The sequence below is a fragment of the Ictalurus punctatus genome, chromosome 18 (genome assembly GCF_001660625.3).
Source record: "Ictalurus punctatus breed USDA103 chromosome 18, Coco_2.0, whole genome shotgun sequence".
Lineage (NCBI taxonomy): Eukaryota > Metazoa > Chordata > Actinopteri > Siluriformes > Ictaluridae > Ictalurus > Ictalurus punctatus.
In genome coordinates this window covers 13,092,362-13,119,563 of record NC_030433.2, presented here as the reverse complement: position 1 = coordinate 13,119,563, position 27,202 = coordinate 13,092,362, and the positions used below count along the sequence as shown (strand labels likewise).

The window sequence follows — 27,202 nt, the reverse complement described above, 5'->3', positions numbered from 1 at the left end:
CATGCACACAAGGAATATGTGTACACCCGATTATTCATGCAATATTCAAATCAGCTAATCATATGGCAGCAGCACAATTCATAAAATCACCCCAATACACTTCAAGAGCTTCAGTTAATATTCACTTCAAACATCAGAATGGGGGAAATGTGATCTTAGTGACACTGATCATGGAATGGTTGTTTGTGCCAGACAGTTTGGTTTGAATGTTTTTGAGTATTTCAGAAACCGTTGATCTCTGGGGGTTTTAAAGTACAATAGTCTCTGGAGTTTACACACAATGGTACAAAAGACAAAAACATCTAGTGAGTGGTGGTTCTGTGGGCTTAAATGCCTTGTTGGTGAGAGAGGTCAGAGCAGAATGACCAGACTGGTTTGAGCTGACAGAAAGTCTATGGTAGCTCAAATAACCACTCTTTACAACTGTGGTGAGCAGAAAGTATCTCAGAATGCACAACATGCTAAACAGGGAACAACAGGAATCTGAGGCTTCAGTGGGCACATGCTCTCCAAATCTGGGAATTTGAGCATTGGAAAAAGAGAAGGCAATGTTTTGCTTCATACATGCCCTTGTTCACATTTGTACAAATTATTAATGAGATGGTATTTGGCATAAGCATAATAAGGTTTTGGTCCCACTATGGACTGAGGCATTTGTAGGAGCACAGCCAGTTTGTGTTATGATCTGGTCACTCTTATTGGGGGCTGATCAGTCAACACATTCACTGTAGATCAGTGTGTGTGTGTGTGTGTGTGTATATATATATATATATATACATATATATATATATGTATATTTACACACACACACACTCTCTCTCTCTCTCACTGTCCCTCTTCTTTGAGCTTAACAGATGCAATATGTGCAGCATTTGTCTGGCTTTGCTCTTCTCTCGTACACTCTCCGAATGTAAATTAGGAAGTGCTACATGTACTTAATGTGGTGTCCCTCTCTCCCTCACTAGCACATTAATGTGGAATACAGTACTGTCACACATCACTGTGCAATCTCAGTGGGTCTGCTCAACATAGTGCCACGGTCCCAAAAATACTGCTGCCCCACTCTGCGAACTTCAAACCACATATCTTCAAATTTTTCACATCTTTTATGAGTGGCAAACTACTATTTAGGATTGAGAGATATACCTTATTTGCAAGTTTTCATGGCATTTGGAAGACATCCTTATCTAGAGCAAGTTATAGAAGTGCTTTGAAGTCTCTATCAATAAGTACTGGTTCACTAGGTCACAGACTAAGAATATCATCAGTCGAAAAACTCGGTTGGGAAGCTATTATAATAAGAAAAGCACACAGACAATACCATTTTTTTCAGTGCTAATTTAAGTACTTTAGACTTCGTTTGAAGACTGCTAGTGACTCAGCTGTTTGGATATCTAGGGGAAGTTCATCACACCACCTAGGTGACAGAACAGAGAACAGTCTTGATGCATGCCTTCCTTGTACCCTGAGAGATGGTAGGACCAGTCGAGCAGTGCTAGAGGATCGGAGGGAGCGTGGTGCAGTGCGAGGTGTGATAAGTGCTTTGAGCTCAATGTTTTAAATCTGATGCGTGCAGCTTCAGGAAGCCAGTGGAGGGAGCGTAGCATTGGGGTGGTGTGGGAGAATTTAGGGAGGTTGAAAACAAGTCTGCAACTACATTCTGGATCAGTTGCAGAGGTCGAATCGCGCTCAGAGGCAGAACTGCCAAGAGTGAGTTGTAGCAGTCCAGTCTCGAAATGACATGAACCAGCACCTGAGTGGCCTGTGTGAATAGAAATGGACGATTCTTTCTGATTTTGTAAAGGAGAAATTGGCAGTCAGGCAGTCAGTACCTTTCACCAGTTTCTGAAGCAGGTGATATGAAGCCTGGTTCAGTTATAGCGTGCTTGTTTTAATTCTCAGATTAAGTTATATTCATCTATACACCCATCCAGAGTGTATTCCTACTTTGCATTCAGTGTTCCTGGGAAAGACTTTGGATTTACCATGACCCTGACCTGGATAAAGCATGAATGAATACATGATTGAATGAATCTCTTAGTTGTAAAAATGACACTGAACTATTCACAACACACAAGTGCTGTGTTTTTATGCTTATTACCTTAATGAAGATCCAGTAGATCGGAAAGCAGTATAACAGTGGGGGACTGAAAAATCTCCATCATCATACCACTTCTTGCTTAGCTAAGCATGGCCACTGACCTGTAATTGCACAATTAAAAAATGCAGATTCAAGAGATGTCACTGATGCCAATAGTGCTTCAAATCCCAGAGAGTAGAGCAGACACAATTAATCATACTTTATTGGGCTTCAGAGTGGCACAACAGAAAACTATCGGCCCTACTGCTGGGAGATCGGGAGTTGAAATCCTGATCTGGTGTTTTTTCTGGTAGCTGCTGTATGATATATTGTACTGCATATTTATTTGTTACTTTATATTTAGAGTCAAATTGGATTTATTTTATTTTAATCAGCGTTTTAAATATTTATACATGTGAAGGAATATGAGTTCAAATGACCAGTATAAAATTAAATGCAATTTCTATTAATTTAAAAGGACAAAATGGTAAGGTGCAATAAAGCCAGTCTGCAAATTAGCTGAATAATTTTGATAATAATGAATTGTGATAAAAGAGATAATTGGTCATGTAGCCCTAGGGATTGGCCTGGAAATAGTGGCATGTGTGTAATGAAATTAAATGGTGAACTGATTGCCTGGTGGTGCTTTTGAAAAGACAGCCACTTGTGTACAGCCTCATACACCGAGCTGAATAGAGAATACCTGAGTAAATGCTTTGGGCAAATGTCACAATGCTGCAAGGAGCTGGATTTGGAAAAAAGAGAAACAGGTGTTACTTTTGGCTGGAAAATGCCACATGCAGCCAGTTGAAGGCAAGCAGCAGGTGACCTTTTCCAAAAGTGCTCAGCCCTGCCTTTAGGTGACCAGCTGGCGCTCAGGCATTTCGATTATAATGAACAAAAGTACTTTCCACCAGAAAACAGGGGCTCAGTGGGGACTGACATTGAGCTGGTTCATATTTGCTCATTTTTTGTTCAGCTATGTAATGCCTGCTTGATGAAGACATTCACTGTGCTCCTGATCTGATGACGGTGATTATGAAAATGAGTACATGGTGGCAAATTTGCTTATTGAGGAAACTCACTTAACACTCACTGTTCTTGTTGGGAGTATTTTGAACCGAGACAGCTGCGTCATTAAAGCCTGCCTGAGCCGAACATCTATTAGACAGTTCACAAAGCCCCTTTTCTCACATCGCACAGCAACACCCCGGCAGTAATGTGCCACCATCATTACAGAGTCTTGCGATTGGTTTTGCAAGTGCATAATATTTTACTGAAGCTGTGAATGGGGCGGTTAAAGCATGTTACCACCCAGTACTGATCACAGTCAGAGGAAATGAAAGTGCAAGGTGGTCCAACAGTCAGCTCAATAGCCTGGTTCTGGTCAAAGGCCTAGCTATTTGCTTATTCAACACAGCTTATTATAATACATTTAAAGCACAGTCTACCACTGCACATTTTAGGAGCAGCTATACCCTTCCTGTCTGTGAAAGCTGCATAGAGAGTGATGACCATTTAACTTCTGATTGAGACAGCCATTTGAATAAAACACACAGCCTAGGACAAAGATATATTGCATGTCCAGTCTGTTGTTTGAGATTAATTATTTGAGATGCTCTTCACTCATATTCATGTTCTATGAATATTAATGTATAATCGTCAAACATGTGGAGAATTACAAAGAATTTGAGAAACCAATATAAATGCAAGTATTGCATTTAAGTATTGGCTTCAAATGATGTATGAACATTATGTGTTGTCTAAAAAAGAAATGTATTATATGTGTGTATTTTGTTGACATGCAGCTAGGTGCACCAGTTTAACTTAAGCTTGATCCCAAATCATGCATACATACAAATATCAACTCTTTACAAGCACATTGAGCAGGAGAAGAACACACAGGGTTCCACTGCTGCAGTAAATTACAGGGATATGAGCCTACAGTGAGTACAGGCTCAACGAAAATGGATAATTAAAGTTTGTCTGTTAAAGCCCCCCCGCCCCAATTTTCTTCCCCCAGTAGGTCCCTCTTGTGCCTCCAAAATAGCATGGTATGGGCATGAACTTCACAAGACTTCTGAAGGTGCTGTGGTATCTGGCATCAAGATGTTAGCAGCAGATCCTTTAAGTCCTGTAAGTTGCATGGTGGGGCCTGCATTTATTGGACTTCTTGGTCCAGCACATCCCACAGATACTCGATCAGATTGAAATCTGGGCAAATTGAAGGCCAAGTCAATACGTTGAAGTCTTTTTCATTATCCTCAATCCATTCCTGAACAATTCTTGCAGTATGGCAGGGCACATTATCCTGCTGAAAAAGGCCACTACCATTAGGGAATACCATTATCATGAAGGGGTGTACTTCATCTACAGCAATGTTTAGGTAGGTGGTATGTGTCAAAGTAACAAACGCATGAATGCCAGGACCCAAGGATTCCCAGCAGAACACTGCCTAGAGCACCACACTGCCTCCGCCGGCTTGTCTTCTTCTCATAGTGCATCCTGGTGCCATCTCTTTCCCGGGGAAGCAACTCGCACACACCCGGCCATCCACATGATGTAAAAGAAAACATGATTCTTCAGACCAGGCCACCTCTTTCCATTGCTCAATTATCCAGTTCCGATGGTCACGTGCCCATTGTAGTCACTTTCGGTGGTGGACAGGGGTCAGCATGGGCACCCTGTCTGGTCTGTGGCTACACAGCCCCATACACAGCAAACTGTGATGCACTGTGTGTTCTGAGATCTTTCTATCATAGCCAGCATGAACTTTTTCAGCAATTTGTCTTACGGTATCTCTTCTGTGGGATTGGACCAGACAGGCTAGCCTTCACTCCTCACATGCATCAGTGAGCCTTGGGCACCCACGACCCTGTTGCTGGTTCACCAGTTGTCCTTCCTTGGACCACTTTTGATAGTACTAACAACTGCATACCTGGAACACCCCACAAGACCTACTGTTTTGGAGATGCTCTGATCCAGTCGTCTAGCCATCACAATGTGGCCCTTGTTAAAGTCGTGCAAATCACTTGCTGCCTATATGTTATGGCTGATCGGTGTATGTATAGGTATAGTTTACGGTTTTATTCATCATTCCAAAGTCAAGAGGCTCACTATTGTCTATGCTATACTGTCATTCCCATTCCCTCTCTGTCTAAATACCCATGTTGTTTCTTCTCACCCTCATCTCATCCAAAGTGTACATAAAGAGTAAACATTCTGAATCAGCTGGAGAAGATTACACTTGAACTCAGTTTGCTATGCCAAAGTCATTCCTGTCTAGCATTTATCAATGTACACAGTGATTTTTATTTTTGAGAACAGTCTGATCTACTGATGCGATGCAATTCAGTTTATCAGACAACCCCCCCAGCACACGCACACATCCGGCTATTGATATCCCTCCTAAGAGTTATTGTTGCTTTATGAAATTACCTATCATCTTATTTGTCAACTGATGTTTTCTCTCCAAGTACTACTTACATCTTGGCTTCATTTAGCTGTTTCCAATTTAGTGTGCACATGAAGGATATGTAACTTCCCCATTTTCTGATCTCAAAATGGTAAATGAATACACCCCTAATGATGAAATATAATGCCCTCCACATTAAATTGCCATTAGAAAAGCCTGATTTCCTTCCACAGCAATTACAGATGGATACTGATGAGGGGCTGCTGTGGAGTCACAGCCAACTGATGAAAAGTACAGATAAGAAAAACAGGGTTTTTTGTCCCTAATATGGAGATGCAGCCAGTAGGTACAAGCTTGTGCTCTGTTGTTAAATGCTTTGTTGACCCCGCATAGTTGTTCTATTAAATGGCAAGGCTCAGCTCTAGCAGGCTGTGTTGTGTGAGTGAGTGAATGATTGAGTGTGTGTGTGTGTGTGTGTGTGTGTGTGTGTGTGTGTGTTACGTTACACCACCGTGTACCCCATTGATCCACCTGCACTGGCTCTAATAGTTTGTCATTATTATGCTTGCAGAAATATTTATACTCTTTCAGGGAAGGAAACTGACAAATAATGGCCTGCTTTTTCATATCAGCAGTCTTGTCATCAAGAATTTTAAAAAAGTATAAATGCAACACGTGTTATTCTAGTGTAATGCAAGGAGTGTTGTTCTACTGGAGACCTTCAGACAGACAGGTGGTTCAGCTGGCCTTGGTGACACGACCAAGTGAAAATTGATGTGCCATTTCATTTCGCTTAAAACCTGCACTCTTGGTTAAACTCAGCTCTGGTGCGTTTGGATGTGTATATGGATGGAGCTCAATTAAGATTAAGGGAACACCACGCATATATTGACTGCTGGAGGATAAAAAAGAAATTGGGTTAGTGGAGGTGCTGTAAATATTGACTGCATTTTCTGGAACATGTCCTCACAACCGTCAAAAATCAAAATGCACACATATTTTACTGTCTGCTTTGAGACGTTTCAACCTGGTTTAGGACAGAAGATATTTGCTTCAGTGTGTGTGTGGGATGCTTTATTGCATTTTTGTAAATGTAAATTAAGGAAATGGAGAAAACGGTGCTTTAGGGAAGAGTGTGAAGAGAATCAAAGGATTAATAGTAGCTAGACGATGGAGGTTGCATGAAGGGACATAACAGATTCCCAGACAAATAGATTCCCAGAGCAGTGAATGTGCATGGTTTCTGGGAATCAATTTGTTTTAAGAAATTCAGACTTTCAACTGTATTCCTAGGGACATATTGTTATGAGGGGGTGTTTAATGCAAGAAATACTACTGAGGTTTGCCAGGCTTGGAGTCTAGAATACCAGAATTTATAGCATACACTTTTCAGAAATATACTCAATCCTGTCAGTGTAAGATTCAGTTTGTAATCATTTAGGAACTATCCTTGACATGACATTTTTCAATTTATTTAACTTGTCACCTCAATTCTCTGAGCTAGCTTAACCAAGTATAAAGAGTCTTCTTCGGATTCCACCTTCACTCCACAGCCCACAAGCCCCAACTCTTTTTACATGCTTTTTTCCCCTCAGCAATGAGATGTGACTTTGAGATATGATGGGACTTGCTCCAGTTCAAGGCGAGCTGACTTTGATCTTCTCTCTTTAGCGCACCTGAGATCCAAAGCAAGGTGCCAACTGTGTATCATCACTTGTTGCTAATGAGAGTAATCAGTAAAAGTTGCTGTCCTATTGGAGTCATCCTACTGTGTGGTATTATTATTATTATTTTTTTTAAATTAAAGTAGTCAGCAGGCATGGAGTGAAAACATTGAGAACTGGTCCGTAGGAGTAGAAACATAACATCATGGAACATACTGTTTTTCATTAATCATAATTTACACTACGTAATACTGGGGATGGTTGAGCAAGTAAGTTACACCTAGTAAGTCACAGCACACAGACAGAGAGATGATAATGCAGGGCAATTAAAACAGGAGGACTAGACAATAACCAAGAAACATGAAATGAGAAGGCATAAACTTGACAACTCCAAATTTGTGGGACAACGTTATAGGAACCTGTTCAGAGTTTAAAAAGGCATGTACTGATTGTGTAATGAGAAGACAGAGAGCATGCATCCAGTGATTGGTTGCATGACAGAGCATGGGGTTATTCAGCTGACATTGTGTCTGACTGGGGATCATGGGTAATGTAGTTACTGATGGTTAATTATACAGTACAGTACAGTGAAAGAATTTTCCTCATATACCAAGACTTGTTAGGAAACTGCAATCAGCATTCAGGGTCAGAACTATGATGTGGCCTAGTTGGGGGCAGTTGAGGATTAAGGTCCTTGCTCAAGGGCCCAACAGTGCTAACTTGCCCATTCTGGGATTCAAACTCACAGTGTTTTGATGAGTAGCCTGACCTGAGCCACCACTGTCACTAAAAATGGACAATGCAGATGATGTGACATAAGTATAAATAAGTCAGTAATATTTATAAAACACATTTAAAACACTGAGTTTTGACCAAAAAGCTAAACAAGTTGCTATATGTATATATTTATATATATAGACAATAACGCATAGACATGAATCACACAATATGCATTAAACCTTTCCCAAAAGCTATTGAATTAAGGTATGTTTTGAGCTTGGACTTAAGAAGGGATGGAACATCTGCAAAAGCACGTTTTGTTTTAGCCAGTTTTGAGGATCAGGAAGGTATAAATGGAAGGGTGTAAAGGGAAGAAGTCAAGGCAAAACTCAAGTCACATAGAGCACATTTAACCCAACAAAAGTTGTGTTAAATGGTAAACAGTACATTTCAATTAATCAAAATCTAAAGAATAAAAATAAGTCTTAAGACTAACTTTAAAAACACTCAATGTTGGAGATGCCCTGATGTTAAAAGATAGACTGTTCCAGAGCTTAGGGACAGCAACACAAAAAGCCCGATCTCCCTTAGATTTACAGAGTGAATAAGGAACAAATAAAAGAGGTTGAAAAGATTTCTTCGCAGACTATTTAGAGCTTTAAGAACAAACAAAAGCTTCAATCAAATTCTAACCAGCAGCTAAAACCAAGGAAATTCAAGGTGTATAACTTTGAACTAGCTGCAGATGTCAAAGAGATGACAGGCTATAATAATCCATGTGGTTATAATAAAAGGTTATAATAATCCATGTGGAATTAAATAAAAGCATGGATGACTTCTTTTAGGTTATATCAGATACATTTTTTTTTTAAAAATTGTTGATAAAGAGTGAGTTAATTATATCTGTGTGAGCCTAAAAATTTTCTCTCCCCATTTTCTTACATTTACATTACATTTATTCACTTAGCAGACGCTTTTATCCAAAGCGACTTACAAATGAGAAAGATACAAGCAACTCTTCTACTCTTTGCCACTTTCCACCCGTTACCTAATTCACCTCTATCATATAACAGCTTGGTGAAAAGTGAAGTGAATCAAACCATCTATTAAAACCTAGGCAGGTGTATATGTAATCTGAATACTCTGTTCACATCAGGCTGTCATTACGAAGAAGTTACACTCCTGCAGCTACAATTAAATAAAATGATCCCCAAAAACCATAGAGAGGGAAAACATATGAATCCCATTTCTGTTGCCAGCAGGAAATGAAATGTCTTTAGGTTGGTAAATGAATCCATAGCGAGCAGTTCACTGTAGTCATTTTCAGTAGCTTCTGTCATTACAGCAAACATTTTCACTTCATTGTTGTAGCCTTCTCACCTGCAGGATGGTGAATTTAAACAATTTTTGCTATTTGTTTATCCCAAAAAGAAATATTTGTATGCCTATTATTTAAAATGATTATTAAAATTTAAATTAAATAATAATTAAAATTTTTCTTTATATGAATTATAATCTAAAACCGTAGCACTATATTCTCTGTGGGTCTGCAACACACACGTCTAAATTATTACATTATTATTCCACATTGGAATAGGTGTATTTCCCAAATACCCAATTAAAGCAGACAAATATTAATATGGATTAAAATTACAAAGTAAATAGAGGTATGGTAGTCTGGGAAAACCCATTGGATATCAATGTGAGTTATACTTTGACATGCCTCCATTATGAAACCATGAATATAGTGTATTTCACCAAATCAATGTGGAAATATTTTTATTTATTGTGTAGGCTATCTTGTTGCAAAGATCATGTTGGGTAAAGAGCCTAAAGATGTTTAAAACCTTGCTAACTAAGTGTGATTTTCTCACACAGTGAAGGGCAGAGTTTGATCAAGTAGCTACATGCCACAGCATAACAGATCAGTTCACTTAAATCATATACCAGTGGATAAAATGTCTGTGATGGAATCCTGAAATATAGTTTAATATAACCTGAACTTAAAAAATTACTTACTTACAACCTTACAACCTTACCTGTGGTAATAACGATTATCTCATTACAATGGAACTGTCAAGGGGTGGGCTATATTAGGCAGCAAGTGAGCAGTCGGTTCTCGAAGTTGATGTGTTGGATATAAGAAAAATGGGCAAGCATAAGGATCTGAATTACTTGGACAGGGTCATGGGTGCTCAAGGCTCATTTTGGAATTATTTATTTTGTGGGAGTGAAGTCTACCCCGTCTGAGCTGATCCCACAGAAGAGCTATACTGTAGCACAAATTGGTGAAAAAGCTAATGCAGGCTATAATAGAAAAATGTCAGAACACACAGTGCATCTCAGTTTGCTGCGTATCGGGCTGCATAGCCGTTAGAATGTCCATACTGGCCCCTATCCACCTACTGAAAGCATCTACAATGGGCATGTGAGCATCAGAACTGGACCATGGAGTAATGGAAGAAGGTGGCCTGGTCTGATGAATCCACAGGTCTTGTGAGTCCATGCCTCGAAGGGTCAGTGATAGCACAAGGGGAACCATTACAATATTAGACTGGTGTTTTAATGTTATGGCTGATGGGGGTATGCTAACTGTCTGTTTCTAAATTAAATAAATAAAAAATATTTGTAATTGTATGAGTTGTCTAGTCATCAATATCTACTAATAAAAGGTTCCTGTTAGACAAACAAGAATGGTAGTTAACTAGCTAAATTAACTTGCTAATGCCTAGATTTAGGTTACCCTTCAGCTGAAAATACAATAATTAGCTGTCTGGTCCAACTAAATCCTATCAGTTATTTATTAATAATAGTAATAAAAAATAAGGGAATAATAATAATAATAATAATAATAATAATAATAATAATAATAATAAAATTTACCAGTATTCGAGTATGTGTTGACAGCTGGCCAATCTCCTATACTCCACGTAGCTTTTGTGCATATTGCCTGGAACAAATAAAATCAGATCACAATGTGGACAGAATGGAGACAAGAAAAACAGCTATAATATGCCAAATGTAAGTGCAAGGGAGAGATGAGGTTGCTTGTTATACAAATATGCTCAGTGCATGTTAATACAGATGTAAAAGAGACATTAAGATGCTAAAGATCAAATTGTTTATACAGGCTTCCAATCTTATTTTTTCATCCTATAGCCCACTAAATAATCATGGCAACTTATCTAATTCTCTTTTCCCCATTTTACTAATATGTACTTGCTCTCTCAATCATTTTCTTTATTCTCTTTTCACTAAACATGCACACCTACTCTCCCTCTTCTTGTCCATATAACAACTACACATGGACAGATGTATTAATAATTAAGAGCTTTTAAACACAGTTAGATTAAAAATTAAACACTGTTAAAATAACTGCAGATTTGGAAAAAGTTGCACTTTTAAGACTCAAGTTATTTATTTTAAATTTACACTGTTACTGTAGAAGAGAGGTGTGAAATGCTCAGTAGGGCATTTAGCAGGTCTGTATGTGCTGTATTTATTCATTTGGCAGGCGTTTATGCAGCACAACTTAGTCATAATATAGTCCAGAAATTTTGCTGTTAATGAAGCTGACAGTGATACAAATACTGCAGCTTTCCACCAATTGACCAACATCCAGTGCAAAACAGATGTAGAAAGAACTAAGCAAGTATATGTGTGGCGGTCTGGGAAAACCAGTCGTACGCTCATGTTGCTGAATTCTGGAAAACAGCAACAAAAAATAGGCAAATTCTTCTTCTTCTTCTTCTTCTTCTTCTTTTAATGTTACGTTTTCTGTTTTAAGGTTGTCCGTCGATTGTTATGTTTGCAGGTTGTCTGTCCATCTGTCTGAGATTCGTTAGCACAAGTGGTTGAGTGTGTGTAGAATTTATATAGAATTATCATTGCAACCAACCAGATGAACTGATTAGATTTTGTATTTCAGCTAAACAGGATCAAGGTCAAAGCAAGGTCAAATATCTTACATAGTTTTTCTTCAGTCCATCCATCCATCCATCCATCTACCAATTTTCTGTACCGATTATCCTACACAGGATCACAAGACACTCACACCATTGAACTTGGGGCACAAGGTGGGGGACACTCTGGATGGAGTGCCAACCCATCGCAGGGCACAATTGCACACACATTCACACACATTCACACACTATGGACAATGTGGAAATGCCTACAATGCATGTCTTTGTACTTCTGAAAAGAAGTACTTTTCACTTCTAAATGCATGCAACATATTTTAGCATTATAAGGTGCTGTGACTTATACAGCACAACAGTATACATGGTATAATTATTGCTTCACTGTAATTGTAGTTTGCTTATTTGTTACACCAGAAGTTATGGAAACACCACCAATAACCTAGCACTAACATACTTATTGAAAATACAATAGCTGCCTTTAGCAGAAATTAGCATAGCCATAGCTTACAGTGAATGGACAAAGTAAATGACAAGGCTTCAGCATTAAACGCTGATATATGACGTGCTTAACAGTGCTTCTGTTACGACACGGCAAAATCGGCGCGGCAGCTCATAACGTGTAGTGCTGCTCAGGGACTTGGCGGAAGAGGACTACACTTCCCAGCCCTACCCGCGCTCGAGTTCGCCGGAGTTCTGATTACGAACACCTGCAGACACCTAAGGTTATATAAGGGCCTCCCTAGCATTAGCCGCTTGCGAAGTAACCGCTCAGCAGCCTTGTCTCTGTTTGTTTACCAAGCTGATTTTCATAGAAGTGTTTTCCCTGGTGCTCGACTTAACGCTCGTCTCTCACTACGCTTTTGCCTACGCCCCTGATACATAGCTTACCTGCTCTGTCCCGACTCGATTCTCGTTTTGAGCCGTCCTTCCTGAAGGCTTTCGCACTGGCACCGGCAAAATACTCTACACGGCCCGGGTTGCCAATGAACGGTTGAATATTTAGTTTAGTGTCGGTTGCCATGGTTTCACTGGTTGTGCCAGAGTAATGCAATATGGCCACACTAACTACACAGCACGTTACAGACCGTATGTGAAACCAGCCATCTGACAATCAGTCAGATGTGTTACAGTTAAATCTGACACGTCTTGTCTGTTTTTTATTACAAATATATATATTTTTTATTCCTGCTAAAATAAAAATTCTGGAGGAACTTTCTTGTGTGTAAATTGCATCCATTCTTTGCATCATTGACTACGTTTATATACACATGAAGAAACATTGACTAAATAAGACAAAAACTATGCTATTATATTATCATTATATCACTGGCATAAAATCTTCTTCAAATGACAATAACTATCAATAAATCAACAATATATCATCCAATAAAATACGTTATCGTGACAGGCTTAGTAGTCATTGTGTATCATGTTGGAATAAACCAAAAGGTTTTGAGATAGCTACCTCTTATTTGTAAAAACAAAGAAACAAACAAAACACGCTACCATCATTCTGTTCTGAGCAAACCAAAAATTGTAGTTGCACATTTTGCTTGTCATTTGCATAAAGTTAAAGTTTGGTCAAGTTTTTCTTGTTACTCACCATGCCCACTTTACATCATTATTAGGTCAATTATGCCATTGTTTCACTTCCTGTTGCTGTAGCTTGCCAGCTGTCATTGAAAGTCAAAGGTAGAAGACACCTGAGTAATTGGTATTCATTACTGTACTTGAATATTTTGGAGGAGTTGTATTTTACTCAAGTATTACTGAAATTGAATACTCGTATTCCAACTCAAGTAAAGTAAAGACAAAACATGCATTGTACACCTTAGCATTTAATTTTATTCTTCAAAGTACTTGATAAAAATCTCAAATACCATGAGATATTATTCTTGAACAGCTGCTTTGCCAATCAGTTGTGTTCTCACTTATTTAAACGTAGTTATCCAGTGAAATTCACATCAACATCAAATGAAGCTTTGCACAAATGTGCTGATTGGTCATTGAATCAGTACTTGAATTACAAACATTTTATACACAATGACATGATTCCTTTGTATCCAGTTTGGTTTATTTAAAAACAAAATAAAAACTTAGCTTTAATTCTAAAGATTCCTGTTGAGGTAAATTAGTTTTTAGTTTAGTTTTAGTTATTAGGTATTTTTTTCAATTTGCTAGCTGTTTTAGGTGCACGGTGGCTTAGTGGTTAGCACGTTCGCCTCACACCTCAAGGGACCAGGGTTCAAGTCCTGCCGGGGCCATGTGTGTACGGAGTTTGCATGTTCTCCCTGTGCTGTGGGGGTTTCCTTGCCCAGTCCAAAGACATGGTAGGCTGATTGGCATGTCTAAAGTGTCCGTAGAGTATGAATGGGTGTGTATGTGATTGTGCCTTGCGATGGACTGGCACCCTGTCCAGGGTGTACCCTGCATTGTGCCCAATGCTCCCTGGGATAGGCTCCAGGTTTCCCTGTGACACTGAAAAAGGAGTAAGTGGTAGAAGATGGATGGATTTCTTTTTGTTGCTAATACCAAATCATTAATTTAAGCAGGGTTATTATACATTAGGTAAGCAGCAAGCTAAATTTTAGGTTTGTCTAAGTTAGCGGAATATTTAAGAAATATTTGATAATATTTGAATATATTTGATTGATTTTTTAAAATCATATCAGAATTGTTGATTTTTGATTAGTTAAAATTATTTTCTTTTACTCTCAGGTACTTGAGTATGTACTTGAGATCCCTCCTCTCAAGTACATACTTAAGTATTGGAGAGTAAAAGACTCTTTTGGATCCCTCCTACTTTAAATTGCATAAGATATTGTCATGTTGAAAATGAATGACATCCACCTGCTTTGTCCTGTCATTTCACTGATGGTGTGAGTCACATATTCTGTGCCATATATTCTGGAGTGACGTGTTATCCAGAAAGTGTGGCATTTAAAGTAAATTAATTTTAAAGTAAATTAAAGTTATCTGCCCTCAAAATAACAGCCATAGAAGAAAATACATTTTTCCTTGTTTGGCCACGGTTGGTGTTAGGTTGAGGGTTTATACTGCAAATGAGTGTCTAAGTCGGACAAGTGCATTGACTTTAATGGACTAGTGAGTTAATCCTAAAATATGAATTAAAATTGAAGGTACTTTATTTAGAACTCAAAAACAGTGTTATTTTATTAATGTAGAATTACTTAATGCATTAAGTAGAATGCAGAATAAACACATTACATTGTGTTTTACGGTGTAGTAATGTTAGTTGTAGAGCAGAATGCAAGCTCTCCACATAAATGTGTGTAAGTGTGTGTGTGTGTGTGTGTCTGTGTGTTAGGTGGGGGTTATGGGGTTGGATTGCAATGGCTAGCAGCCAGACTCACTAATTGAGGGGAGACTCCACTGATTGCCCACATAGGATTATAACCAGCGAATTTAAATGCTGCTGTTACTCTTGGTTGCATGCACGTTAATACATGAGCACACACGCACACGCACACACACGCACATGCACACACACACACGCGCGCACGCACACACACACACACACATACACACACAAGTGAGAATGCACACAATGTTGGGACAGCATTGATACCAATGTATTCACAGTTAATGAAATGAATTTGTGCTGAGTGGCGATTAACAGTGCTGAGGTAGTGCTTCACAGTGTTGTGTGTTTGTGTATTGTACAAATGATACAATGCATTAGTTTAATCATACTTTTCTCACACCAAACCTAAATCTTATAACTGTCAACAGATTATGCGCATTACATTGACTAAATCTCTGTCAGATCACAGATCTTTCAGTATGATCCTGTATAATGCTGCTAATCCCTAATCCCTCAGGCTGAAAACAGATTGCATCTGAGAATTTGATTCAAAAGAATTGGACTGCATCACCAACCGAAGCAAACAGAATTTCCTATTTATATGAAGTGAAGATGGCTTCTAGGGAGTTTTCAGCTAAAGGATGTTTCTCCTCCATGTCAAAATCAGGAACTTGTTAGCTCCTATAAATCAACCCTGATTCATTAAACCTTGGAAATCATATACAAACTCTTAGACATCTGATTGTCTGTGCTTATATAGTGCTTTAATTTAACCTTAATGGTTCTACAAAGCGCTTTACACTGTTTCATATTCACCCACTCACACACACACTCGCACACCAATGGCAGCAGAGCTGCCATGCAAGGAGATCAGTCTTTCACATACTTTTAGGACTAGGATTTACTCCTATGCTTCGGATCATTGTCTTGCTACATAAACCAGTTGCGCATGAGTTTCAATTTATGGACTGAAGCCCGGACATTCTTGTTTAGGATTTTCTGGTAGAGAGCAGAATTCATGTTTCCCTCAATTATTGCAAGTTGCCCAGGCCCTGAAGCAGCAAAGCATCCCCACACCATCACAATTCCACCACCATGCTTGACCGTAGGTACGATGTTCTTTTTGTAGAATTCTGTGTTTGATTTACACCAGATATAATGGGATTCCTGTCTTCCGAACAGTTCCAATTTTGACTCATCAATCCACAGAAGATTCTCCCAAAAAGTTTGAGGATCATCAAGGTGTGCTTTGGCAACCACAATTCCATGGATGCCATTTTTGCCCAGTGTCTTTCTGATAGTGGAGTCATGAACAGTGACCTTTATTGATGCAAGAGAGGACTGTAGGTAATTTGATGTTATCCTCGGCTGTTTTGTGACTTGCTGGATGAGTCGTTCCTGTGCTCTTGGAGAGTTTTTGGAAGGTCGGCCACTTCTTTGAAAGTTCACTACTGTAATGGAGATAATGGCTCACACTGTGTTTCTATGGAGTCCTAAGTTCTAAGGAGAGCCTTTGAAATAGCTGTGTAACCCTTCCCAGACCGATGTCTTTCAATCACCTTCTTCCTCATCATTTCTGGAATTTATTTAAATTTTGGCATAGTGTGTAACTGGGTAAGACATTTTAACCAACTTCATGCTGTTGAAGAAGTTCTATTTAAGTGTTGATTTGATTGAACAGGGTTTGCAGTAATCAGGTCTGGTTGCATCTAGTCCAGCTGAACCCCATTATGAATGCAACTTCAAAGATTTGGGGAATTAGTAACTATAGAGGCAAATACATTTTCACACAGGCCCAGTTGGTATTGGATAACTTATTTGCTTCAATAAATAATGTTATCATTTAGAACATTTATTTTGTGTTTACTCTGGTTGCATTTGCTTTATCTTAGATTTTGTTTTCATTTCTGAAACAATTTAGTATTAGATATACACAAAAACAGGCGAAATCAGGATGGTGGCAAATACTTTTTCATAGCACTGTATCATACTCTTACCATATCACACATGCCCTGATGTAGCAACATATGCAGAACACTTACATTACATGAAACACTGATTTACACAGGCTTTGCAATATTGTGTTAGTAGAAGGAAAGCTTGCAGTAGGCTTGACAGGATGGACAAAGAAGAAAGTAGAGCTCAAAATGCTGATTTTCAATGTCATTGCATAGATATGAGTATCCTGGTGATTCAAAATGAAAATATGGAATTATTCTTGTCTTCTACTTGGTCTTTTACCTCAAGGTTTGGTGTTTTGTGAGTTATGAGATGCTTTTCTGCTCACCATGATTGTAAAGAGTGATTATTTGTGGTACTATTTAAGTCACCTTCCTGTCAGCTCAAACCATTAAACTCTAGAGACCATTCTGCATGAAAATCACAGGAGATCAACATTTTCTGAAACAACTTATCTAGCATCAACAAGTCACTGAAATCACATTTTCCCCATTCTGATGTACTGATGTTTGAAGTGAACACTAACTAATGCACTTGACCTGCATGGATTAGCGTTGGGTTTAGTACTATGTGATGCAATGGTAGCGACCAATTTTTTAAAAAAAAAATCATTCCCTAAATCAGATTACTGTAGTTCAGGTTCATGAAATTGTAGTATAATTTAGCCAAAAGATCGCTGCTTGTAGCAAGCTAACTAGATAACTCTTCCCTCTTTGGTACTCCTCAGGGTATGCCCGTCTGCTTTGTTACTATAACAACCAATGAAATGAGGACACTCGGTCTGAAAACAATCAGATTTAGGAAATAAATCAGATTTGCTCGTCTGTGTGAACGAAGCCTAAGGGACATTGTTTTTAGATCTGCAGCTGCCTCCACTGCTATGACCAGTCTGCTCCAGCTCCGCCAATTAAAGCAATCATGAAAGCAATAGTCTGCCTGATAGATACTTTCGTAAGGCTTCAATGGCACCATGAGGAGCAGTACACACCATCTAGGAGTCAATGAAGATAAGAAGCGTAGTCTTCCAATTGTATTGCCATAGTTAAGTTCTGTATCTATTGTCAGTTTAACCTGACTCACATTGCTGACTAGCCTGTGATGAGGATCTCCACTTAGTATGCCGGAACAGGATTTCAGGGCGATTAATAAACTCGCAGTTGGATGTTAAGTAAGACACACCTAGGTCTTTGACAGGCACACTTACACAGCACTGGTGCCAGAGATGCTGGGAGCAATCCTTCCATTGCTATAAATAGTGTTAGCATCATGTGCAGCAGTAGTGGGGGAGCACGGCTTGCGCTGACTGCAAGCATCATTCTGATGGAAAGGAGGAGGAAATGAAGGAGGGAAAAAACAAACAGTAATTCAGAAAATGAGCTATGAGAATGTTAAGAGAAACGCTGAAAAAAGGTTGTTGTTTTTTTTCCGGATGTCTGAAAAAACTTTAAATAAAGTTAACACAGTTTTAATTGAGGGAAAATGGCCTAATTTGTATTTTGCAATACTTTATGTTTTACTGAAACTAATGGTATCATGTATCACAATTATGGAAGTGTGCTCTGTTTCTGTCTAAAGTTTCTCAAAGCCAGACTGGACCGTTTTCCAGCCGTACCTGCAGGTAGTGTTGTGAATTATTTATAGCAAGGTTTCAATTTAGTACTCGAATCACTCAGATTAGACTGCAGGGAGATGTTTATCTCCCTGACTTATATATATATATATATATATATATATATATATATATATATATATATATATATATATATATATATATATGCCAAGTTTCCATCATGAACAAATGAAAAATATCCTCATATTCATAGAAACAAACTACTGAAAGAAATGAATTGAACCAGAATGAAAAATGTTTTAGACTTGAAGAAGTCTTTATTTGTTATGTATACATTACAGCACAGTGAAATTCTTTTCTTTCTTTACATATCTCAGCTTGTTAGCAAGCTGGGTTCAGAGCACAGGCTCAGCCATGATACAGCACCCCTGGAGCAGATATGGTTTAGGACTTGCTCAAGGGCCCAGCCATGGCAGCCTGACTTGTACTGGGGCTTGAACTCCTGATGTTCTGCTCAGTAACCCAAAGCGTAGGCCATTGAGCAACCACTGCTCACCACTTGAGATGAAAATAAATAAATAAATAAATAGATAGATAGATAGATAGATAGATAGATAGATAGATAGATAGATAGATAGATAGATAGCCTTGTATGACTCTGCCTCCAGATCAAAGCTTCATGGTGCCTCTACATAAATGTGGCTATAAATGTGGCTTAATTAAAAGCTTAATTATTAACATTATTTGTTGATTGTTATTATTTAAACCACTCTACTTATTATATTTGCTATAATAATGATATTGATTTTGATCATTTAATTGCTAATCAAGCTTATAAATGTAAACATTATGGGGTTTGCTTTATATTGAGTTTTCCCTGTTTGTGAGTTACCATTTTCTTAAAAATCATGAAAAACAATTTAAAAATCCACATCTGATAAGAAAATAAGAAAAGACAGGAGAATGAGAAATTCCAACATTAATGCTGAAGGAGTGTATAGGAAGGGAGTAATATAATGCTTGCTGAAAGTGGCATTTACAAAAACTCAGAAGGAGGTGGTGGAGCTGGTGGCTTTTTAAGTGATTTTGCAGTGATGCGTTTAAAAAAAATCTGTGTAATCCTTTTACAAATCGGTTGTATAATGTCCACATGGTGGTCATTTTCACTGTTGATCTACTGTAGAAAGTTTTTGAATGGGTCTGAATGGTGTCCAGCGCAGAAGAGCAAAAAATACATTTCACTTCGAAATGAATTTCAATTCAAAATCGCTTTTGAATTATTAACATTAGAAACATTATCGTTATAGTGTTGGACCTGACACTTCATTTTAGGTCTACTTACGCTTTTTACATAAAAATTCTCTGCCATTTTTCTCCTTTTTTGACCATTTTCAGCCGAAATTTTTCAACAGCATCCCTATAAATACAATTAACCGATACTATATAAACTTTTGGATTTTAGCTAAGTTAAACATACCTAGACTTCTTTTATTTCACATTAATGAACTCAAAACATTCTCTAGTGTTAAGTTAATATCAAATAAACGAGTGCAAAACACTTGTGCAAAACATTCCAGATTGGTATGTTGACTGGCTCATCACCTGCTTTATTGGGGAGAAAAAGACTGCTCTTTCAGCATATTTTTGAGTGATAACATACTAGCGTACTCTGATTTTAAACTGAGGAGCTCCTACACAAATTGTGTAAAAGTCTGGTAAAATCATATAATCTGAACAAATGTCACTGGATATCCTGACAGAGTAAAATTGTGTAGGGACGCAAGCCTAACTCTGACTAGAAGTGAGTTTGCTCGTCCAGATATGCCCATATGAAATGGATAAATAAAGAAACTGACAGGGTACTTTGCATAGGATTTGACCATATGCAGGTTTGATTAAGCCTTTTCTGCAGTAAACTGGTGATTTCAGTCAGTATTTTCAAATGAATTATGGCTGCAAGTCTGTTATGAAATCAGTCAGGACAATGTTGGGTTTCTGTATGTAGAGTATTGTGACTCCGGGGGTTAGCTGCTGGTGAGCAGGGCAATGGGAAAGGAGAGGGGTGTGAGCCCCCTGCTGGGCAAATAATTCATACCTCTCCACAATAACATTGGTAAAACAATAACACAAACAGCACAACTAAAGCTTTACTGATAGTAAAAACAAATAAATAAATAAATACTTAGGAAAATGATTCATTATTTATGAGCCATTAATCTCTCCAGAGTGTGGCATCACAAATAATTTCAATGCTGAACACGGGCACCCCTCAAACAGACATAAATTCCATTTTTTGCATCTTGTAAAGAGAGTTAATAAGGGCCACTGTGTATGGTTACGTCTGATTTACCACTGACTAAGGAATGACAGATAAAGAGAACATTTCTGGATCACTGAGCAACAAGCCTGACTCATTACACTGCTGGATAGGTAAGGCAGAAACTCAGAAATCAAGGAAGTGCTAAGGGCATGGCGTTTAGGATGGAGGTGTGTTGTGTATGTTTGAGTCAAAGAGACAACTGCACCGGTTGCCCATACATGATTCAAGCATTTATGTAAGCATTACTTTGGTAATATTTTTCTAAGCTACTTCTTGTGTGCAGTGCTCCGTTTCAGTACAGGTCAGTGTTTCAGCTGACCAATGGATCCTGGGAGTTTTGTCAAAAAAGTACCAGCACAAACAATGTTTTTATAGCAAGAATATAATATTTGTAATGTACTTACAATTAATTTTTGTAAATATTATAAGTGCTTATGAATTTTTATAAAAAGTTTTATTCTGTATGTACAAAAACTAATTGCATTTACATAATTCAAATGCGTACATTGGTTCCACGTGATTAAATTGAGTTACATTAACGCAGTTTTAAAAAAAAATCCAACATGATTTGATCATGTCATTTCAAATTTCAATAATATTGAAGCCTGCATAACCACCCAAGCTGAGGATCGACCCTGGGTCCTTGTAATTAAGTTATCTTTAATACTACAGACTAGTAATTCATATCAGCACCAATATCCTTGCAAGATTTCATAATGTAATTGGATTATAGCAATGCTATTTACATTGATCACTTTCACTCTACATAATTGAAACAAGTCATTAGAAACTTGTTTAATTACATTCCATATAAGCAATTAAATCATGTTTTGATTAGAAACTTAAAAATATATTTTATAGAAATTATACATAATATGTTCTCTTAAATCTGACTGACCACATATTCCTTTTTCTTTCACTAGTCTGTTGACGAAATGCAAAAAAAAAAAAAAAAAAAAAAAAAAAACATTTTCATCAATAATTTTGTTGAAGTCATTGTAATCTATTGGACCAGTTCTTGTTTTTAAAGGTGCAATATAAAAACACTCTTTGAGAGATCAATAGCTGCACACCACCAAAAGCAGAAAAAAAATGTTCCTCTGTTAAGTCATGAGCAGTTGCGACAGAACCAATAACCCAAGGCTGTAATCTAAAATTTATAAGCTATTTATGCAATATTAATATTTCCTCTACATTGTGACAATTAATAAAAGCCTGCATATATGGTATGCAGTATGCAGAGATGGTTAGTAATTAGTTTTCTATAAACAGCTTATAAAAATGTATAAGTATTTATCAGAGTACTTTAAAGTTGTGTAATTTGACTATGTTTACTCTGAGATGATTACACTTCTTCAATGTTTACTGAAGTAATTTTTTCATAAATATTTGATTTATTTACCTATTTGGACATATCCAGCTCATGAAAGTGCTACACAAAAATGATAGCATTAGAGTCCGTATTGTATATGTACCATTAAGCAATTAATTTAAGACCCATAATATTGTGGGGTAAAAATGAAACTCAATTTTTTTCAAAATAAATGTTTCTCAATTTGTGTTTTGTACATTTTAATGGGCAAACAATTGTGAAAATAAAATAAACACGCATTTATGATTACATGTGGTGCACGAGTACCTTATACTCGAAGCATCAAAAAATACAAGATTTTCTATGTATTTTTCACTGGGACATTCTAAAAATATAAACTTGGCTTGTGAAATCTTGAATGTAAATTATGAATTTGTAGATCAAGCAACATGTGTGCAGCCAGGCACATGTTGAGCACTAAATCCCCTCCTCCACTCCCAGTTTAGCCCCAAATGTAAGGGTTCTAACAACGCTGTTTTTATTGCTAATAAAATAAAATAAAAGCAGCTAAATTAATCTTTAACAAAATGGAGAACAAGAAGGATGCAAACTTGTCACTTGATACAGAAACACAATACTTCAACTTCAATTATTATTATTATTTTTTTACTAATTTCAAACTTTAAATTTTCTTATTCTATTGATAGATCATTTTTCATCTCTCTAAAAAATACATTCTTAAAATTAGCAAAATTATCTGCCAATTAAACAAGACAATTTCAAGTTTGATATTAGTAAAAATGTTAAGAAAAAGGTTTCAGACTCTTATATTTGGTTTAGCGTTTATCCTTTTATATTATCATAGGAAATACTAGATAAATTTCACTATATTCAAAATACAATATACCGCCAAAAGTATGTGGACACCTGCATATTTAACATCCCATTCTAAAATCATGGGCATTAATAGTGACTTTGTCCCTCCTTCGCTGCTATAATAACCTCCACTCTTCTGGAAAGGCTTTCAGCTAGATTTTGGGACATGGCTGTGGGGATTTGCATTCACCCACAACAGTGCAAGAGGTTGGGCACTGATGTCAGGTGAGGAGACCTGGTGCACAACTGTCATTTTAGTTCATCTCAAAAGTGTTCAGAGGGGTTGAGGTGTGCAGGCCACAATTCTTCTAAATCCGCTTTGGCAAACCCTGAGGTCTTTATGGACTTCATGTTGTGCACAGGGACATTTTTGCTGGAACAGGTTTGGGCCCTTTAGTTCCAGTTCCAGGAGATATTAATGCTACAGCATAGAAAGACAAGCTAGACAATTTTGTGCTTCTAACTTTGTGGCAACAGTTTGGGGAAGAACCACATATATTTGTGAGGGTCAGGTGTCCACCTACTTTTGGACAAAGTGTATTTCCACTTGCTAAGAAGTAATTTTTATTTTTTTTTTTGCAATTTTTCTCTCCACAAATCTATGGAGTATGATACATACATTTGTCAATAACCAAAAGTATAAAGATATTAATTGCCCTCATAGAGAAAGATTCAAATTTGATTTGCACCTTAAACAAAGCTTTTTGTAAGATGTAACAGATGCTCATGTTGTCTATGGTACAATGTGGGATCAAGTTTAAAATGTGCCATTTTCTGTTCTTGTACATTTCATAGGTGCACATAGTGGGGCTGATTACCAGATTTTAGGAGTTGAACTTTCACTGGATTCCATAATCAGAACAGCAACACCATGCATCACCTCTGTGCCCTGCATACCTCGAATACCCTGTTTGCTCTCTTCATCATCATCCTGAGTGTTACCCAGCTTTCCCAGGCCACCTCTGATGTATCCCACAGTAGCCCTGGGAACTGTTCTGGGGAGGACAGCTGCTCTGAGGGTGTGGTACTCCCTGTATGGAACCCCCAGAACCCATCAGTGGGAGATAAGGTGGCGCGTGCCATTGTCTATTTCGTTGCCCTCATCTACATGTTCCTGGGAATGTCCATCATTGCAGATCGCTTCATGTCCTCCATCGAGGTCATCACCTCACAAGAGAAGGAAATCACAATTAAGAAACCCAATGGAGAGACTACCACTGCCACGGTCCGCATCTGGAACGAGACAGTCTCTAACCTGACCTTAATGGCGTTGGGTTCTTCAGCGCCGGAGATCCTTCTGTCTGTGATTGAAGTGTGTGGGCACAAGTTTGAAGCTGGTCATCTTGGTCCCAGCACCATAGTAGGCAGTGCTGCCTTCAACATGTTTATCATCATCGCTATCTGTGTCTACGTGGTGCCTGATGGTGAAGTGAGAAAGATAAAACACTTGAGGGTCTTTTTTGTGACAGCGGCTTGGAGTGTGTTCGCCTACATCTGGCTCTACCTGATCCTCTCCGTATTTTCCCCTGGCATAGTGGAGGTCTGGGAAGCTGTGTTAACATTCCTCTTCTTTCCCATTTGTGTGCTCCAAGCCTGGATTGCAGACCGCCGCTTGCTCTTCTACAAGTACGTTCACAAGCGCTACCGTGCCGACAAGAATCGAGGCATCATCATCGAAACGGAGGGTGATGGTATGTTCACCAAGATGGACATGGAGATGGATGGGCAGGGCACCAACTCTCACCACAAGGAGGTTCTGGATGGCATGCTTGCTGGCGTGGAGGAGGGAGGAGGCGGAGGAGCAGGAGGAGGTGGAGAAGAAGAAGAGGCGCGAAGGGAAATGGCTCGTACGCTGAAGGAGCTGAAGCAAAGGCACCCTGAGAAGGACATGGAGCAGCTGATAGAAATGGCCAACTACCAAGTGTTGGTTCAGCAACAGAAGAGCAGGGCGTTCTACCGCATTCAGGCCACACGCATGATGATCGGCGCAGGGAACATACTGAAGAAGCATGCTGCAGACCAGGCCAGGAAAGTGGTGAGCTGCCATGAGGCCAACGCACAAGAAGAGGATCCTAACACCATCTACTTGGAGTTTGAGCCCTCTCACTACCAGTGCTTCGAGAACTGTGGTTCCCTCAAACTGGCTGTGGGCAGACATGGAGGAGACAGTGGCTGCACAGTAAAAGTGAGCATTAATATTAGGAAAACATTAATAAAAATCTGCACATTAAATGCTGAAGTCACTTAATGACTGTTAAGAAAATATCGGCCCTAAAAGCCACAAGAAGGATCACTAAATTTTAATGAATTATATTATATTCACTTAGAATCATTTGTAATTCTCTAACTGAATGATCTTTCAGGCATTTTACTTACTAAGCACCAAATATTATGTATTTTGAGGAAAAGAATGCAAATTGTGAAAATAAGATCACATTGGTGGATTCTTGTCGTTTTTTGTGTCTTTTTTATATACTCTAAATATGAGGGTTATATTTTTTGCTAATATACTTAACCCTGTGTCTGTTTTTCTTTACAAAGGTTACAGCAAAAAGAAATATTGGATATATACACTATACATGCATTGACCACTTTATTAGGAAGTGCATATTTATGCAAATTGTTGAAGACTGGAATAAGACCAGGCAAAATTTTTCAACTTTCAACTGTCCACTATCTGCATAATTGCATGTGTAGGTGTTCCTAATAAAATGAATGGTGAGCATATGTCTCATGCATAAATCTTGTCAGGCATTAATTACCTGCTGGGAAGGATGTGTATCGAACTGAGTTTGAACATCAGAGGGTGTCAGTGGATTTCTAAATTTTTAGCCTACGACCCACAATCTCAGCAATGTTGTTGCTGCTGTATGAAAACTCAAACTCTGCTCCACCGTTTTCAGATATTTCAGTGCTTAAAAGTTGTTGTTTTTTGTTGACCTGTATCACCTGAGCATCCACAGATCTGTGACTACAAAATCCTGTGCTGTGCCTTTCCCCAGGTGGACTATCGAACTGAGGATGGTACAGCTAACGCTGGCTCTGATTATGAGTTTGCTGAGGGGACACTGGTCTTCAAATCAGGCGAGACCATAAAGGAGCTGACAGTTGGCGTAATTGATGATGACATCTTCGAGGAAGACGAGCATTTCTATGTGCACCTCAGTAACCCACGTGTCGTTCATCGAGCCGAGGTCTCCATTCTCGATCCAAACGCCCCAGGTAATAGCCTTTTAGGCTCCGTCCCCATCCAGCCAAAAGCTGCGCTGGGTGCTGCTCATACTGCCACGGTGACCATCTATGATGATGACCATGCGGGGATCTTCACATTCGAGGGTGCGTCAATGCGCGTGAGTGAGAGCGTGGGCATCATGCAGGTGAAGGTGCACAGAACGTCTGGAGCACGCGGAAAGGTGGCAGTGCCGTTCCACACCAGTGAGGGGACCGCCAAGGCTGGAGAGGACTATGAGGAGGTGGCTGGAAAATTGGAATTCCTCAACGATGAGACCATGTAAGTTTCTAAAACTTTGGTTTTGGTTTTATAAGGCAGTTTGGCTTGTTAACTAAGCTACACAAAATTAATAAAGCCTTATACAAAACACTTAATCTTAAAACCATAAACAGGAGGAAGAATTGTGGACTCAATTGTGGTAATAATATCTGAAAATTGCCCCATAAATCACCACTGGAGTTACACGATTGAGCTGGCATTTGAAGAGGCGCTTTTCAGAAATGCCAGATTGACTTTATGCTCACTTTATTTGTAAAATAAAAACAAATTTTTCCTCTGACAGATTTCCAGTCAATCTCTGTGGCAGTGAACCAGTGAACCCATTAAACTCTGAGAACCCACCGGACTTAGATTCCTCTCTTATTCCTTACACACTCATCCTAATAGTTTTCCTATAGGTAGTGAATCATTTATAGTAGTGAATAATATGCTTAAGATTATTAAAATGGTGTGCGCTTGCAGGCTAAGCTATCAAAGTAACTGAAATTTTATAAACATTGATCTTAATTATTTTTTGCTGCTACCTTTTT

The 27,202-nt window shown here is 38.4% G+C and overlaps 1 protein-coding gene across 1 annotated transcript in view; it reads left to right on the top strand.

Moving 5' to 3' along the window:
- Positions 1-27,202, top strand: part of slc8a4a (solute carrier family 8 member 4a) — an 87,375-nt gene that overhangs the window by 7,472 nt on the left and 52,701 nt on the right. Inside the window, exons 3-4 of the mRNA XM_017491975.3 lie at positions 23,957-25,346; positions 26,164-26,672. Of these exons, the coding sequence (XP_017347464.1) occupies positions 24,033-25,346; positions 26,164-26,672 (1,823 nt within the window). The 5' untranslated portion in view covers positions 23,957-24,032. The remainder of the gene's footprint in view (positions 1-23,956; positions 25,347-26,163; positions 26,673-27,202) is intronic.